General features: G+C 39.3%; 1 protein-coding gene across 1 annotated transcript in view; it reads left to right on the plus strand.

The window, feature by feature from the left end:
* The window catches only part of slit1b (slit homolog 1b (Drosophila)), a 78,125-nt gene that overhangs the window by 13,886 nt on the left and 46,013 nt on the right, over positions 1–18,226 (plus strand). The window contains exons 2-4 of the mRNA XM_005939966.3: positions 2,792–2,863; positions 4,497–4,568; positions 4,685–4,756. Coding sequence (XP_005940028.1) covers positions 2,792–2,863; positions 4,497–4,568; positions 4,685–4,756 — 216 coding nt within the window. The remainder of the gene's footprint in view (positions 1–2,791; positions 2,864–4,496; positions 4,569–4,684; positions 4,757–18,226) is intronic.

Here is an 18,226-nt window from a genome sequence, read left to right on the forward strand (position 1 = left end):
CCCTACCTACCTTCTAAAAATCAAGTGGATACTATTTTGGAAATAGATCTTTTGGCAAAAGGAGAATCTCCGTCATATACAAACTGATACAGAGCTTAAGGCCTATTACTTGGGAAAAAATAATTGGGAAAAAGACATTGTGGTGGATTTATCTGATGATGAGTGGAGATCTTGCTTGAATCGTATACATATTTCCTCCCTTTGCATTCGCCATGGTTTAACTCAGTTTAACATTGTTCATCGTCTTCATTATACAGGAGAGAGGCTTTCAAAATTTTTCCCAGAAGCCGATCCTGCCTGTCCCAGGTGTGGACATAATCTAGCAAATGAGGGTCACATGATGTGGTCTTGTCCTAATCTGGACAATTACTGGGGAAAATTCAGTGCTTGATTTCCACATTGGCATTTTTGGAGTTATGCCACCTCAATACGAAATTAGTCAGTCTCAGGAAAATGCCATAGCATTTGCTACATTGCTTGCCCGTAGACTGATTTAGACCGCTACAGCATGCTGCTACATGTTTTAACCTGTTTGGGTGCCGAAAGAAGACTGCACATTTATGTGTAAACACATCACAGATCCTTTCATAGTCATTAAGGACACAAGAAATTATGATAGTAAGAAAACTTTGAGTATTTTTTCAGCATAGATTTGCATTAATGTGAACCTTCAACTAAAAAAATGCACTGTGAGGATCAAAAAACAACTATTTAAAGCTCAGTCTGAGACCAACATCGGCTGACTAATGGACATTTGGGCAGTTTTGTCGTTGCTACTCCATCAGGTCTTTTTGTTAAAGTTCTGTGAGTGGCCTGTAGCTTCAGTTCACACACCCAAACCACAGCATCCACTGTCTCTTGGTTTTTCTTTCTCTTTCATAAGGCACAGGACAAGGTCAGGCTCTGCTCCACCCATTACAGTAGCACAGGAACATGACACTCTACACGCACGCACACACATACACAGGTACACACACACATCTCATTTTACTTGTCCTTTCACAAAGCCTCGTGGGAAGAGTGACATCATCCCTTTCTTTCTTCACAGATGTCAATCAAAGTAGATAATGAGGTCACAGGGTTAAACCCCTCCCATTTAAGAGAGCCTCTACAAGTGTGTTGAAACGAGTGCCTGAAATGAGTTCAGTATCAGGTAACACACAGCAGCGACAGTTCATACCTAAACCTCCTTGGGTGACTTGGAACAGATGCAACAGTAGAGCGAAGCAGCTCAAGGCTATGCTCGTGTGAGCTGAGGACTCGCTTGTCAAACAGTAGCTGTTGCATTTGAACAAATATCTGGGAGAAAGCAATTTTTTTCCAAGGGACAACCTTTTACAATTTAATAAAAGGTTGTCCTCAAAGTGAACTCCCAGTGAGGAGACTTTGTTGACACTAAAGTGAATGAAAATAACTTCAAAGAGCAGCAACAAAGTGCTGCACAGTATTAGGATATTAATAGAGTGAATAAAAAAGATCTAGTTTTTTGGACTTGAACAAGAGCCACACTTGTTAAAAATAACAGTAATAGTATATGAACAGGAAACAACTTCCATCTGAATTTTGTAAGACTGAGTTGGCCAAAATAATCAGCAACTGAGAGAACAAAAAAAGGCTGAAAAGTCTCGATATCTTATAGTAAAATTGAATTTAATTACTGCCTGGTTGCCTGTCGGATCCAACTGTTAAGCACACAATATAGAACTATAGCATCACTATTTATATTCTAGTCAAAGTCAGTACATGTGTGAACATTTATCTAGTACAAACTAATAGTTATGAGAGCTGAACAGCCAAATCCTACACATAGTCAGCAGGTGTTCTTTGTAATATAGATAACACAGTTTGTAACGCTCAATGCAGTGGCATATAACCTTCATAACAAGCAGGCGAGACACAGTGAAAGATTCTGATTTAGTTATTTATTTATTTGTTTGTTTGTTTATTAATTTTTGTTATCTACAACCTAACCTCTGGGCAGGGATAGCTCAGTAGGTAGAGTGGTGGCCCCATGATCGGAAGGTCGGGGGTTCGACTCCACTGAACGGCTACCCTGAGGTACCCCTGAGCAAGGTACCGTCCCTACACGCTGCTCCCCGGGCGCTGCACTGGTGGCTGCCCACTGCTTCACTGGGTGAATGGGTTAAATGCAGAGGAACTATTTCCCTATGGGGACTAACACGCACACTTTACTTTTACACTGGACTGAACTTAGTAAAAGTTTCTATAATATTTAATTTCTATATAATAGTTTCTTGTCATTTGTCATGAATAGAACTGAGTAGATGTGTGTGAAAGGCTTCTTGGAAAGACTGAAAACCTGGGTGTAAAAATGAGTACAGCACAGAACTGTTGTGTTTTTAACAGATTTGATAGTTGTGTGACTAATTTGTGCCTTCCTGGAATAGGCACTTTGTCACACAGAAGAAGTGTTTTAAGAACATAACTGGACCTTAGCCCGTCTCTAGTTCCCGCCTCTGTGTGTGAATCTGCATACTTCAGCCAGGGGAACAAATTCAAATTCCTTCAAACCAGCTTGTTTACATATTTCACTCAAGATGTCTTTTTCAGTTTCATACGTATTTGTGATGACTAGAACCGAAGCCTCCAGCCCCCCGTGGCTCTGTGAATTGGCTCGTTGCACGCATCTATCTTCCAAACAAAATAATTAGTTTGTTAATGAAATTGATAAGTTACACTCTGTTCCTAAGATGTTCTTTGATGTTTTTAAAGGTTTGACTTCTTTATGTCAGCAGTTCCTTTATGTGCTGTTTTCTCTTTTGTTTTCCAGAGACCTGAATGGAAACAACCTGACAGTCATCACCAAGACAGACTTCTCGGGTCTCAAACACCTCCGAGTCCTGTGAGTTATATCTGCCTTTACTCTTATAGATATATTTTATGGGTTACAATTAAAGCATTCATCCCATCCAGAGTGGCTTTCACACCATTTCCTTCTCTACTTTCATTGCCTTCAGGCTCATTGTTGACAGGGCAACAGCTTGTATTTATTACGACATTCTTTCCCACATTTCTGTCCTTGTTTGAGGTCGGAAGCATAGCTGTGGTGCCACGTAAAGCTGACATAAGGTGCTTGTCTGGTGTCAGTTTCTACAAGGAGAGTTTATCTATGACCCTTTGACGTGGAAGCACTGTGCCCTTGGGGAGAAACTGCATGAGCAGTAATTTCCTGTGTTAACTTGAGGACTAGAACTGCAATGAGTGTCAGTGATGGACATGATGACATGTCCCGGACTGATTATATCTCTGGAGACCTGATCAGAACAGATTAGCAGCCCACTGGGAGCCCTGGGCGTACTGCTGTCAGGAGGGTAAAGTGTTACAGCAGTAGGGATGGGTATCGTTTAGGTTTAATCCGATACCAGTACCAAACCGGTACTTTTGAAACGGTGCCGGTGCTTAAACGGTGCTCAAACCGGTGCTTAAAGAATGGAGAACACAAAATTGGTCCAAAAACCTCTCATGTTCAGCTGTTTTTTTGTGTGTTAGCTTACACACGAACAACATTAAGCTACTCACGCAGAGAAGAACGGCGGCTGCTGCCATCATCATCCATCATCATTTCTGCTACACTGGCAGGGCTGGGGGCCAGGACTCTCCTCTTCGGGTTCTTGGGGGATGTTGTTAACTCCGGGTCCGATAACAGGCATCACCCCGCAGTAGATGTGCTCGGTGTGAGGTCTTGCAGCAAGCTATCAATACAGCGCATTTCTCGGCTTTTAACAAAATGCTATACGTCGCCAGGTGTTTCATCAGATTCGAGGTGTTACCTCTTTTGCACAGTATCAGCTTGTTGCAGGCTGCTGAGTTTGCATCTTTTACTGTGAAGTACAGCCAGACTTTTGACCGCTTTGCCCCGGGCATTTTTAATCTGTAGCTCTGCTCTAATAGAACGTATGTACCTGGACCCGCCTACTATGCTTGCAAAGGTAAAATGATTGGCTAGAATCCAAAGTGTATGACAAAAAAGCACCGAAATAAAGCACCAAAATGTGGTCTGGTCACTACCGTTTATGTCAGAACCGGTGCCATAATGGTACCGGATACCGTTACCCATCCCTATACAGCAGTGGTATATGAGGTGGAAGACGGCAGTATGTTTCTCAAATATACAGATTCAAGTGCAGACAGATTCAAAACCAGTGTCTGAAACCAAAGCCTCATCCACATATTCAGCTGCTGACAAATAAAACTCTATTTTCATGTACATGTTATTTTTTACCCAAATTCATCAACACACTCATAATTAAAGATTAAGTTAAACAAAGGCAGAACATATCCTTGTAGAAAAACTACTGTATTTTCACAATACTCAGACTGAGATCGACCAAACAAGACTCATGTTTCACGAGGAAGGATTAAAGCGTGTTACCAATTTATCAAATAGAAAACTGACTGTGTTATTTAATATCTCTTGATTTGTTTTTAAAGTATGTGCTTAAACAGTGAATCTTAATGTGAGTGTTTCCTTGCAGTCATCTGATGGAAAACCAGATCAGTAACATTGAGAAGGGAGTGTTTGATGAGCTGAAGGAGCTGGAAAGACTGTGAGAACACATTACAAAGACATTTACAAGTATAAACCAAATTAATTTTCCATGCAAGTGTTTTCTTTCACAGGAAATGATAGCTTTTTTCGTTTGTCTTTTTTTTGTCCACACAGTCGCCTGAACAAAAACCGTCTCAGCCAGCTTCCAGAGCTGCTCTTTCAGAAGAATGAAGCCCTGTCTCGACTGTGAGTACAAACTCCAGAGCTCTGCAAATTTTCTCTCCATACCCTGCACCCTCTATTTGAAATCTCAGGACTTTGCTCTCCTTAGCTCAATGTCTCTGTCCTACACAATGCACTTTAGGGTTTTTGCACAGTCCCATATTCAACTGATTAGAATGTGTTTATCTTGGCCATCAGGTATGTCCGCCATGTTCACACATGTACATGGTCCATAAGTACTGGCTCATACTTGTCTACCACCCTATAGCAGCATCCAGTGTCTATCTCCATCTAAGTAGTTCTGTCGGTCTTACTTGGAGAATATCGAACACTTACAAATTGCAGAGTTCCCTGAACTGGCAGCTCTTCTTATCGACAGGGAAGGTCATAATAGGTCTTAAACATTTAGGATTTTTAAAACAAGCAGAAGTGGTCATTGGGGTATTTTTCCGCACTATCATGTGCATTCAGAACCTATTAAGCTGAAATAGTCTGGATTTCTTTCAGATACACACTTAATTTGCATCTGTTAAAAGTGTGGTTCATTGAGCTCTAATCGCTCTGCTTGTTTGTTTTCATTATTTTATTTTTCACTCTTCTTCTTTTGCTTTGATGGTCCTGGTTGCTTTTGTGATGTGTGTATGTATGATTGGATTTGAGCGAGTGTATGTTTAAAGGTGATCTGTTGTGATTTTCCATATTTTCTTTCACAAATATACCGTTATCTAATGGATGCCCAAATTTCAGAAAATGAGGTCAGCACATGTGAATCAAAGGTCAGGGTTCAGACTGCAATAAATCCACTGATTCTTGGCTCTGTTTGATATCAAAGATAGGTCATCTCTGTAGCCCCACGAACCTTCTCTTCTGTTCTTTTGTTTGCATTGAAGCCATCAATGAGGAAAAGATTTTTCTAAAGCGAGGCAAGCTAAATCACAGAGAGAGTGAACTGGGTGAAATCAGCTCATCAGTAAAAAGAATCAGTATAAGATTATTATGAATTGTGAATCATGCAAAGTTACTCTATCGTAATCCAAGAATAAAAATCTGGAGCTAAAAATAATAAATATTTTCCCCTACATTTGTGGATAATGGATTATGTCTGCAGGTCTTGTTACGTCAACCCAGTTAAAAAGAATATATCCAGCCTTCATCCCTCCAGGCTGTTGTTTTAAATTTGTCTGTACATTAGCTAATACACAGATGTCTTGAATGTGGATATATTTTTGGATTATAGTGATCAACTACAATAGTCTAACATTGAAAATTTCTGCTACTCCAAGCTGTTTAGTCACTGACTTTTCTGATAAAAACAATTGACCTATTTTTCCTCACCCAGAAAACACTGCAAATAACCTCCCTCTAGACAGCAGAGGCACTGCAAATAACTTACAGGCTCCCACAGGAGCTGTAGGAACTGTCTAGCTTTAATTCAACATTTGAACACACGCATAAAGAGCTTATTTTAATAACTGAAAGCTTGGACACAGTTGGTTACTGTGTGGATAAATGTGACTCTCTCTCTCTCACACACACACACACACCTCAGACGCTTTTGTTATAAATGCGTGGTTGTAGTGTGAGATGGGGAAGGTATCTGCTACTGCCTGGAGATGCCTGGAAACACATACACAAACATTACTGCAGAGAAAGAGGAAAAAGCAAATATAGGAGCTCTCTAATTAAGTTTTTCCTAATGATTGATCTGTTCGTGACAGTGATGTGCTTTGGTACCTGTGTCTGCATGTTTGAGTGCGGTGATTTAGTGCTTAACAGAAAATGTGCTGATACAAAGAGATTTACTTTTCCCCCGAGTAAAGACGGAAGTGGACTGAAGGGGGTAGCAGCCATGAAAAATACCAGTAATTACAGAAAAAAGTGGAGACAAACAATGTGTGTGTGTGTGTGTGTGTGTGTGTGTGTCAAAGGGAGGAATAAAGAGAAAGTATAAGACGAGTAGATGGTAAAAGACAGTGTGTGTTTGTTTCAATCCGTGTGTCTGTTCTGATTATTTGCTGCTTTCTGTTTTGGCAATTTCACACTCTAGCTCCCATTAGGACGTGCCGAGATGGACTTGGCATGTTCGATCAATCAGCAAACACACACACACACGCACACACAGTGACACACTCATAGCACAGAGCCATTAGCACTTCCTCTAGCAGGAGCGATTTCTTTTCCTCCTGCTGTGATGATGGACTGTATAAAGCCTGATGTCCCTGGGAAACACACACTCATGGCTTTTTGCTTGTGTGCATTTTTGTCTCTTCAACAAAATTGCCTTCCATACTTTAGCCTATTTCCTGTATATTCCCCTCTCCATGTATCAGTCTGTCCTCTTCTTGTAGATTGTGATACACTGTCTTCTTTTTAAACTGAGCTTTTACTGGCTAAATATATAGGTTTATTCATTTGCAAAGAACTGAACAGTGTGTAAAGACTAATACATACATACATAAAATCTTTTCATTTAATTAATTTCCACGTCATTGAGTGAAATAAGTATTTGATCCCAACTATTCTAGACTGTCCATCACCATGAATAAGACCAAAGAGCTTTTAAAGGATGCCAAGGACAAGACTGTAGTAACAAGCTTGGTGAGGAGGTGAAAACTGTTGATGTGATTATTCAGAAATAGAAGAAATATAAAATGACCATCAATCCAGTCTGGAGGTCCATACAAGATTTTGCCACATGGGGTGAGAATGATCATGAAAAAGGTGGAGGATCAGCCCAAAAATACATGGGGGAGCTTGTTAATGACCAGCAGGTAGTTGGGACCACAGTCACATTGGTAATACACCATGTTGTAACAGAGGTGTGGACTCACTCGAGTCACATGACTTAGACTCGAGTCAGACTCGAGTCATTAATTTTATGACTTTAGACTTGACTTGAAAAAATGTTCTAAGACTGTGACTTGACTTGGACTTTTACACCAATGACCTGGGACTTGAATTGGACTTGAACCGGTTTACTTGAAAAGACTTGATATTTCACCCCATCTCTAAAATTTAACACACATATTATATAGAAAATGTGCACCATTAATTCAATTCATTCATTCATTTATTCCAACCACACTCCGTACGTATGTGTGCATGAGCTGTAGCACAGCCAATCAAATTAACCAGATTTTTTTTTTAAGAAGAAAAAAAAAACGCTCAAAAATGCTGCAAGGAGTTATTTTTTTCAGATACAAAAACTATGAAATAGTCAACAAAAAACGAAATGCAATATGCAAAACATGCAAGCAGAGAATCACAGACAGAGATGGAACAACTTCCAACTTTGTCCGACAGTTGAAGTTGCATAAAGAACGGTAGGTTCTCTTTTGCTACGATGAGATAGCTGACTTCATCTAACTAGCAAATGTTGTCCAGGCTACGTTGATGATACTGTTTGGTTTTAATGTGTATGATATTTTTGTCATGCTATTTTAAAGCCGGTCCTACAAGCGCATCCAAGAATAACATGCAGTTTATCTCAGAATTGTCGGTGAAAATTATTCTTGGAGCTAGGTTTAATTGAGCTGCATTTTATAGAGGTGCAATTTCACAATTTGTGTATATTTTCTAAGTTCACTATTTCGTCATGTGTTGGGAAAAACAGATTTAAAATCACATGGTCTAATATTTATATTTACATATAACTGCAACTTTTTTTTTGTTGTTTTTGTTTTTTAAAGACTCGAAAGGACTTGAAATTCAAAGTTTCAGACTTGTGACTTTACTCAGACTTTTACACCAGTGACTTGAGACTTGACTCTGACTTGGCTGACATTACTTGAGACTTGACTTGTGACTTGAGGATAAAGACTTGAGACTTGCAAAACAATGACTTGGTCCCACCTCTGTGAACAACTAAGGAGAGATTTTAATGTCAGTTGAAGATGCTGCTCGGTTTTCCTCTCCTCTGTCCATACCTCTGTATTATTGTTCCATCTTCTTTCTTTTCTCAATTTTGGCGACTTTCATTTTTCATTCTTTCTGTCTCCCCTCAGTCTTTTGTTGGCTCTGTGTGGATGGGATCGCTCCACACCCAGTAATAGTCCTTTGTGTGTTTTGATGATACCTGGAGGGTGACTGAATGTGTATGTTCGTGCACCAGGGTGCCCCCTCCCAGCACCTCCCTTTAGCCCAGGGGAGCTAAAGAATTATGGGTGTAACTAGGTGTCTCTCTCACCCACGCACACAAATTCACCTTGACCTGAAAATGAACTGTGTGGTTAGCCAGTCAATACTGGGCTCCTGCAGGTCTTATTGGGTACTTGAAACAGTACTCAGTAAAATGTAACCCAATGATTTTGAGCTGGACAGTGCACAGGCAAATTCTTATCTGAACTTGATCCCATTTGAGATAGGAGAGAAATTCCTGTTCACAAATATCTCTTTATGGCATCATTAGCATCTTGCTATTATTTTATGCAAGACACATGTAAGACCACAGAGGAAATGGCATCAACTGGAGCACTGACCACTAGCACTGTAAAAAAAAATGTGTGCGGGGGTCAGGGAAAAAACACTAAATGTGAACATTTTGTCCCTCATTTCTAATGTTATTATAATTTGTCATATGAAATACACCTTTATCTGGAATATGCACATAGATTATTTCTAAAGATTGATATGGATGGTCTCAAAGTGTAACCCTCACCTAAGAGCCTGGCTCCGACCACTGCATAACTTTCAAATATGCTCAAAGGTTTAAAAGAGGTTAAGTAAGGAAATTCTGAGAATGAGACATAGATGATGCAGGAGTTGTTCAGTGATCTTTAGGCCCATTTAAAATTGAAGAACAATACAGAATAGCAAGTGTTAGCTAGAGGACAATGGTCATCAACTGTAGCTGCTGGCTTTAGTACCCAAACCATGTTGTCTTTTTCTCTCCCTGATGGCCTGTCCTGCCATCTGGAACTGTGCTGATAGATAGATGGGTGTGAAGAGAAATAATGCAGATTGGCTATAATTCCATTGATGTCAATATTAATGAACCATTGTTTCATTTCTTCTTCTTCTTTTTTTTACAGTGCAATCTTTGCATTACTGTAAAAGCATAGCATGTTTTCACAGACTTCCTCTGAATTAGAGTTTTAGCAACTTTTTTCTTTTCTTTTTTAAATAAATTCTGCATGTACATGTGGACTCAGTTGTTACCACAATGGAGATCAAATAAGCATGAATGAAATATGAGCAGTGGGAAACAAAATGTGTGTGCAAAATGAAAAAAACAAACAAAACACATACATGGGAATTACAAATGTGTGGCCGTCTGCTTTAATGTGTCTTTTCGTGTGTGTCCTTGCAGTTAACTTTCCCCTCAGACACTTCATGAGTTTTTTCTCATTAGGCAGAGTGGTAGAGCTGTCCTCATTAGAGCAGATGATTGGCATCTGAGTGCAGCTAATTAACGGTGTGAAGCTGACAGAGGTGGTGATGGCAGCTGCCTGGTTGCACTTTAGAGGCTAACCGGAGTGTGACCTCGACGTTTAGAGGCAGGAAGAGCACACTGGGGTAATAAGCCTGTATGTGTGTGATAATTACCTTTATTTGCATTTGTTTGTTTTGGGAGATTCCTTGCATATAATCATGTGCTAATTACACTGATTAGCATCGATACCAAAAAGGATGTTAGAGACACTTATGACTGAGTGTGTGATCATAGTTTATTGCTGTTTCTCTGGGATAAAACAGCAAGAAAGTCCGTGCCTACATAAGTATGAAATAATTTTGCATGATAATCTCATTGCCATTGAAAAGTTTATAATAGTTTTGCAAGCAGCAGTAGATACAGATTATGATGACCTTTATCTTTACAGCAGGGTAAACGAGCACTGCATTCGACAGCCAGCAATTCATTTATCATGCAGTCAATCAAGAAGGTGTCCTGAATTTTGTGAGCTGTTTGTAAAGTCTTAGATCTGAGGAAGTGAGAAGTGGGGTCAGTTTGCTGATAGTAACAAAAATACAGATCATTTCTTTCTTTTAACAAGACAGCTGGCATGTGTAATTAGGTTGTAATTAATGCAAAGTTGGCTGCTACTTGTAATATGCAAAATGTCACTGCCTGTCATTTAACAAGTGAAAGTTCACTGATTCAGCCTGCAAGATATCGTATACATCTATCTTGCAGGCTGATGATTAAAACACAAAGTGTCTTCAATTATGTGCTTATTGTTGAGAACAGAAACATTAGCTCGGTTTCCTACAAATATGCAGCTTTTAGTGGCAAGTTTCTTACAAGTGTGGTAGTGTGGGATTCAAATGAAACCAACCAAGTGCTGATGAGATAAACTGGATCACATTAAAACATAAAATACATACTGTTTCCTTATGTATTTATTTATTTGTCGTGTACATATTTATGCATATTGTAAATGTCCTACTTCTTCATTCAGTCCTTCCTTGCTGAAGAAATGTAACTTGTGTTATTACGTCAAGGTTTGTTATTAAAAATCTCCACCATTAGCTGAAAATGACGAGTTTTTTTAATTGCAACTTCTTCAGAACTGCTTTGATGAAAGCAGCTATATAACAGAATGAAATTACGTATTATTATAAGTTCATTGCTGTGTTTGCTCAGGAATAATCTGTATTCCCTGAGCGACTGTTAGGTGACAGGTGTTGATGAACTTGTAAACCTGGTCTTGAAATGGGTTCTACACCATGAACCACTTTGAACAGATAACTGTGGTCACCTCTAGTTTGCATGAAAGATGCCAACTTGTTTGCCAACACTTGCTAATGGACCCCAACCAGCTGGGGAACATATATTTGTCCCTAGCATTAAGCTAAGTAAGCATGTTAAATCAAAACCGCTGATTACCAGGAGGTCACTGAATGGGCTCCAAGCGAGCAGCACTGGGATGTTAGTAGTAACTTTTCACTACTGGTGGTAACTACCAGCAAACACTTTGCTCCTACCAGGAAAATGCTCACTTTTTCCTACTAACTGGTGGTTGCCAATTGCTGCCCAGTATGACTGAGGCCTTACTTGAGTTGTCAAAAGAAGTATTATGTACTTAATCTGCAGAAAACTTATATGAAAAAATATTAGTGCTGCAGGTGGTAAATGCTGACCTCTTTTTAAGTACGTTTTCTACAGTAATACATCATATTCCATAATGTATGAATATGGAATATGATAAATATGTAGCATGAGTCGAGGAGGACATTTATCTTGACAGCAAACCTTAACAGCTTGTAATGAGCTCAGAAAAAAATGCTTTTGCCCCCCAAAATGTAAAAGTATATTAAAATATATATTTTTAAAAAGGACTTTACGCGAAGCCATGCGATATCAAAACCATGATACTATTTAACTCGAGCCTTAAGCCATGCTAAAACCTAACACATGTCTCTTCAGCAAGGGGCCACAGTAGATGTTTCTGCATGTGTTCAAATACATTTGCACATGCACGCAAATCTATATTTACATTATCTGCAGGATTCGAATCTGTCACTGCAGAACACACAAAAGAAGGATTTTCCCAGAATTTTAGTTTTCTTAAAGCCGGGACTGTGGGGCTCTTCCTGCTGTGTGTGGTAACAGCTTCATCCTGGATAATAAGATCAGTGGTGCGGACAGACACCCCTACTCCCTTTACAAAAAACCTGCTCAGCTGTTATTTTTCTGCTCAGATTGTGTGTCTGCGAGTGCGTGCGTTTGTGGGAGGTCAGTTCACAGACGCTGACTTCTCCTGTCATGTCCATCCAAAGTAAAGCTGGCACACTGAGAGCAGTGGAAAAGCAATATGGGAACTAAAACATACAACTGTTGAAAGAGCCAATCGCTAACCTAAGATGTAGACTAGGGTGAGAATTACTGCGAGACATCTGACGGTCACATTCAATTCTCACATTCTTCGTCCTTTGTTTCATCCACCCACCATTCCTCACTGCCCTCTATTGTCTGCTCCCCCTTGTTTTTTCATTTTCATATTTCTCATCACCTTCCCCTCATGTGTCTTTTGGGGTTCTTCAATTAAGCGCTCTTCTCCCCTGTGGGTGGAAGGAAGAGAAATGAAGGATAAAAGGAATGAAGGAAAGACACAAAGGCAGAGGAAGGGAGGTCAAAAAACTGTGGATGAAGATCAGCGGTTTGACAGCAGGCAAAGAAATAAAGATGGCATGATGGAAAGAAAAATGGGAAAAGATATTAAATCAAAGAGAAAGTGAAGAGAAGGATTTTTAAAAAGGAAAAAAATAATAATAGAGTATACAAATGTAAAAAAGATACAGTACTATAAACACTGAAGGTGTAATGCATGGGAGTAAAGTAGGGCTGAACAAAAGATGCCAGATGACCAGAAATAAGGAGACATTTTCAGTATTGCCTGCTATGCTTGAGTTTGTGCTGTTGCCATGGTCACACCTTTACATGCCATCAGGTCATGAACTTTTCCAGAGTTCAGTGAGTGTTGGTCAAACACTAACGCGACTGTGTTTCTCACACATAGGCCCTGTGTGCTAAGGGGCAGCCATGTGTCCGCTGGATGGTGTGTGAGGGTAATATTTAGCATGTGTGTGTGCGTTTGTGTATGGATTTTGTTGTTAGCCCGTAATACTGTGTTTTGTCTGTGTTAGTTTGCCTGCTGAAGCTCCGTGATTGACACGGTTTTGAAGTAAAACAAGAAAATATGTTCTTTTTGTCTTCAAACATGTCTCCTTATATTACGAGTGATGTGGCCTCCAAGTACAAACATTGAATATACTGATGGTTCTGATTTTGTATTGTTTATGTTTTTGGCTTTTGGGGTTTTTTTTGTTGCATATTTCCCTAAAAATGACACATTAAATGAGAAAAAATGGTGTAGAAACGTGAAATACTTTTTTAAGCTCATGTGAGGGCCTGTACCATGAGACAGATGGTATACATTTAAGGGAGCACTGCATAAGAGCCTGGATATTATGTCGTATTGAATAACTGTTTTACAAGTGGTGAAAATATCATGATGAAATAATTCTTTATAATGGACCATATTGCCTGGTCTGATGAGTACGGTGGTCAAAGCCAGTAAAACTTAAACACCAGCAAATGGAAAAAGCAAACATGCCAAATAGGAAGTATAGTCTATAGTATAATATGAGTCATGCGAATCAAACATATTAACTTTTATCTTTTCTAATTCACAACAGTGATGAACTTTCTAAGTTTAAGGATATAATTCATCCACTGTTAGCTCCTCAATGCCTTATGCTAACACAGTGCAGAGTAGGGCTGCTCAATTAATCGAATTTTAATCACGATTACGATCTGGGCTTTCAACGATCATTAAAAATGACTGAGCCGATTATTAGCCCCTCCCTCATTTATCCGCGACACCTTAAAGGCCGGTGTTCCAGATCTACTGGCGTTTAGATCAACTGGCGCAAAAAAGATTGGAGACCGCTGATTAAGAGGACCCGAGGGAAGCTCAGAAAGCTAAGCAGAAGTTATTTGAAGAGGAGAGTGACTGCTGTTGGTTGAAAAGAGAGGTAGAAAGAAAACTTCAGTGGTGTTGCACACTATTTTATATTATTTTTTAAAGTCATTGTTAACCCTTTAAATCCGGTCAGAGCAGCACGCTCCGTATTGTGTAACTATTTTTAAATCCCTGTAGAACCTGAACCGTGTAAGCTAGCGCAATAATTTGTTTTGCATATGAAACCGGAGGAGTTGTACTTACATCTTATGCCATCAGCTTGTCCTCGGTCAGGTTTCCTTCCACATAAAGTTTTGCAGAAATTGCATAAAAAGCGCTTGCAGGAACAAAAACATAATATTCCAGAAACACGCTTTGCCGATCCGATCAGCTGTTCATAATACTTCCCACAGTGAAACAGACGTCAGCGCGAACGATCGCATGTCCGCCATTTCCTGGCCGAAACCGGAAGTGACGTCATTTTCGCGGAAATATAGTTTTTTACTTGTAGGCCTTAAAAACCTATACTGGTCATGTTTGACTTTTCTGAATAGTTTCTGGGATGCTTAGAACTCAAATTGCACTGCTGGAAACAGTTTATTTTGATGCACATGCTGTTTTCTTTGCAAATTTGCATCATAGGATTGTTTTTTTGTTTTTCCTGCAGTGTATATAAAAATTAGTGTATCTCCAAAATAAAACTATGAAGACACTCAAAATAAATTTCCTGTTGTTGTAAACTATTTTTTGCAACTTTTTTGTATTTAAAGTTTTGAGGGATAAACCTCTTAAATTTCTCCAAGTAGAAATATATGTAAAAAAACAAAAACGATTTTCAAGTTTTTTGTAGTTTATTGCACTTTTTCGCAATTAATGTAGTTACTATGGACTTAATGCATACATATTATTAAAATATGGGCTATAACAGTTGTATAGCAACTTGAAATGCTCCCACAAATGGCACTACAACATGTAAAAAAATAATATAAGCTCTGGCGGACTTGGTTCTATAGTAGGTCTTAAAGGGTTAAATAAATATCGTCAAATAATTGAGATCTCAATTTCAGTGAAAATAATCGTGATTATCATTTTTACCATAATCGAGCAGCCCTAGTGCAGAGCAGCTACCTGAGCACCACTCCCACAGACGTCGATTATCTTGTCAATATTTTTACTTCTTTAATGCGTACAAGTCTATATACAGGGCTGCACATAAGCGGTCTGCAGGTGCGCATTGTCAAAATAAAAAACGCACACCAAAAAAGAAGTTGCAACGCGCGTTTGTGTATGTAAGATTTTCTGGAGGAGGACAGACATTTGTTTAGAACTCTTAAAGATGTCGAAGAAGCAAGCTCCTTTAAGCAATTACTTTGGTTTTCCTCCACCTCCAAAGAAATGTCAGAAGGAGTCCGAACCACAAAAGAAGCGCGTATTCTCGTAAAAGTGATTGCAGGAGGTGAGCTGGCTTCAAACAAATGATAAACGCACAAAGATGTGGTGCAGAATGTGCTGTGAAAATCCCTCAAGAAAATCTTATGTACGCAAACGCGCGTTGCAGCTTCTTATCTGGTGCGCCTTTTATTTTGACAGCGCATCCACACCTGCGGACCACTTATGTACACCCCTGTCTATATACTGTAGCTCCTTTGAAAAAGGAAAACCTTAAATCAGAAGTACTTCACTCCCTGGTGTAACTCTCAAATGTGCACCTTAAAGCAGATAACTCGTAAACTGGAGAGGAAATAGCATCTCACAAATTTAGAAGATCATCATTTAGCCTGTTTTCTTTGTATTATTGTGGGGTCTTAACCTTACAATATAAAGTGCATTAAGACGACTGTTGTTGTGATTTGGTGCTGTATAAATAAACCTGAACTAATTGAATACCAGCTAAACTAACATATGACTAAGGTGCAAAAAAGAAAACTGCTCACTTAAATACCTAATTTGTAATTGTGTCACTTCATAGTGGTGGCTTACAGTGTGTTGGTGTTTCATATTGGTTTGCATTAGGTGGCAATAAAGTGACTTAAAGTGTATGAAGAAAATAAACAGCAGTCCATGCAAAAATTGACCAAAGGCAACTTTTGGTCCAGGGTCCTCATTTTAACAACCCTGAACTTCAGCTGAACAATGTGACTTCAGAGGGGCACCAGTTTGTCCACTGGCTTATTAAAGCCACAATGTGCTAACAGAGCAGGCATCGCCATCAAGTGCAAACATTAAACTCGCTAAAAAAAAATGCATGACGGCATCCTGTAAGGGTTTTGTTAGTCTAACTTCTCAACCCCAAACACAATTTAAAAAAAACTGCATCTCTGGAGAAAAGCCATGTTTACTCATTAAACAGAAGTCAGACTCTCAGCCGGTTCAGAAGCAGCAGACCAACCACCTGCCAACAGCAGGCCACACTGGCAAATATCAAAGACCTCCATAAGCTTATAAATCTGATTAGATACTAAATCATTACAAAGATCTCCACCAATATTTTCCATTAATCAGTTTAATGAATGAATAGATGTAAATGTTGTTGCACTAAATACTATTGCTACTATATATTACACGTATGTTAGCAATGTGTATGCACTCGGCATATTTGCAACTTTACCTCTTAATGCTGCTGTGGTTAATAAATGCTTCCACTCTGAAATAACACCACCTACAGTTAACTGGGGAACCAGGAGGGAAGAAACTTTACAAACTGACTTGTTACAGTGGTTTAGTAACCAATACTCAAAATATCTTGTCTTGTACAGTTGTTCTATTTATTTTGATTTATTCTTCTTCTTCTTCTCAGATAAATTTCTCTTTGTCTCTTATCCTTCATCTTCCTCTGCAAATCCCTTGGGATGGATATGTATCACAATTAAGAGAGTTTATTCACAGGGTATGTGTGTGGGTGGTTGGGTGTGGAGGAATATGTCAAAATATGCGTGTGATCTTTGGATCAGCTTCCACTGGTGTGACATTTTCAGACATGTTGGTTCATTCTTCAGTGTTAGCTTGTGTGCATGTGTGGTTGAATGTGCATTTAACACAGAGTGGGAGATTCCCAGTGTTATTTAATGTGTGTAGGTATGCAGGTCATTTTAGGGTTATCCATTCCATATCTGTTCTTCTGGTTGACCACATTAGCCTGTAATACATCTGGTTGAACTTTCTTTTCTATTCTTAATCCACTGGTTCTCCTCTTCAACGTCATTCCTTTTTCGTGAATTGTCTTTCTTCCAGTAAACACTTCTCTTAACTTATTTATTAAGTTACTTATTGAGGTTGTTTGTCCTATGTGTGTCTGTGTGTGTCAGGTTGAGGAGTGGACCAGACTACAGAAATAAAATATTAACCATGTTGATGCTCTGACTCTGTCTGCTGACCTGTCTGGACAGAGTTTAACAAAACAAAGAAAAAAAACGAAAAAGGTGTGCATGAGTCAAAAAAGCAGTTACTCGTTACAGATAACAGGCTGTCTTCAGAGTTTGTTAACTCTGTGATTTTAGATGGGATTGCCTGATATTTCTGTCATGCAGTGAAAACATTCAGACCAAAGTTAATAGAGCTATATTAGTACGTTATGAAGTTTTGTTTTTCAGGGGAAGTTAAATGTTGGACTCTTTCTGCATTTACAGTTTCACTCATATATCATACTAGTGTTCCAGTTAGCAAGATTAACTCGCTGCTAGGGACAGTGGCACAAATCCAACTTTTTCTAGTGAACAGATACCCAGGATTTGACTTTCTTCTGATATTGCATGCTGATCTGATGGCGCTGTTAGATTAATAAGCTGTTGTCTTCACTTTGAGCTAAAGATGAATCATTCTTTTACATGTGAGGTTCTGGTTTCAAGCCGGTTGGTGCTTTCTGTGTGGAATTTGCAGTTCTCCTTGTACCTTTATGGTTTTCCTTTGGCCGCTCCGGGGGATCGTGGCTCAAGAGTTGGGAGTTCGCCTTGTAATGGGAAGGTTGCCGTTTCGAGCCCCCGCTTGGACAGTCTCGGTTGTTGTGTCCTTGGGCAAGACACTTCACCCATTGCCTACTGGTGGTGGTCAGAGGGCCCGGTGGCGCCAGTGTCCGGCAGCCTCACCTCTGTCA

This window comes from Haplochromis burtoni, unplaced genomic scaffold, assembly GCF_018398535.1.
Source record: "Haplochromis burtoni strain Fernald_Lab_line unplaced genomic scaffold, NCSU_Asbu1 Contig_269, whole genome shotgun sequence".
NCBI classification, from domain to species: domain Eukaryota; kingdom Metazoa; phylum Chordata; class Actinopteri; order Cichliformes; family Cichlidae; genus Haplochromis; species Haplochromis burtoni.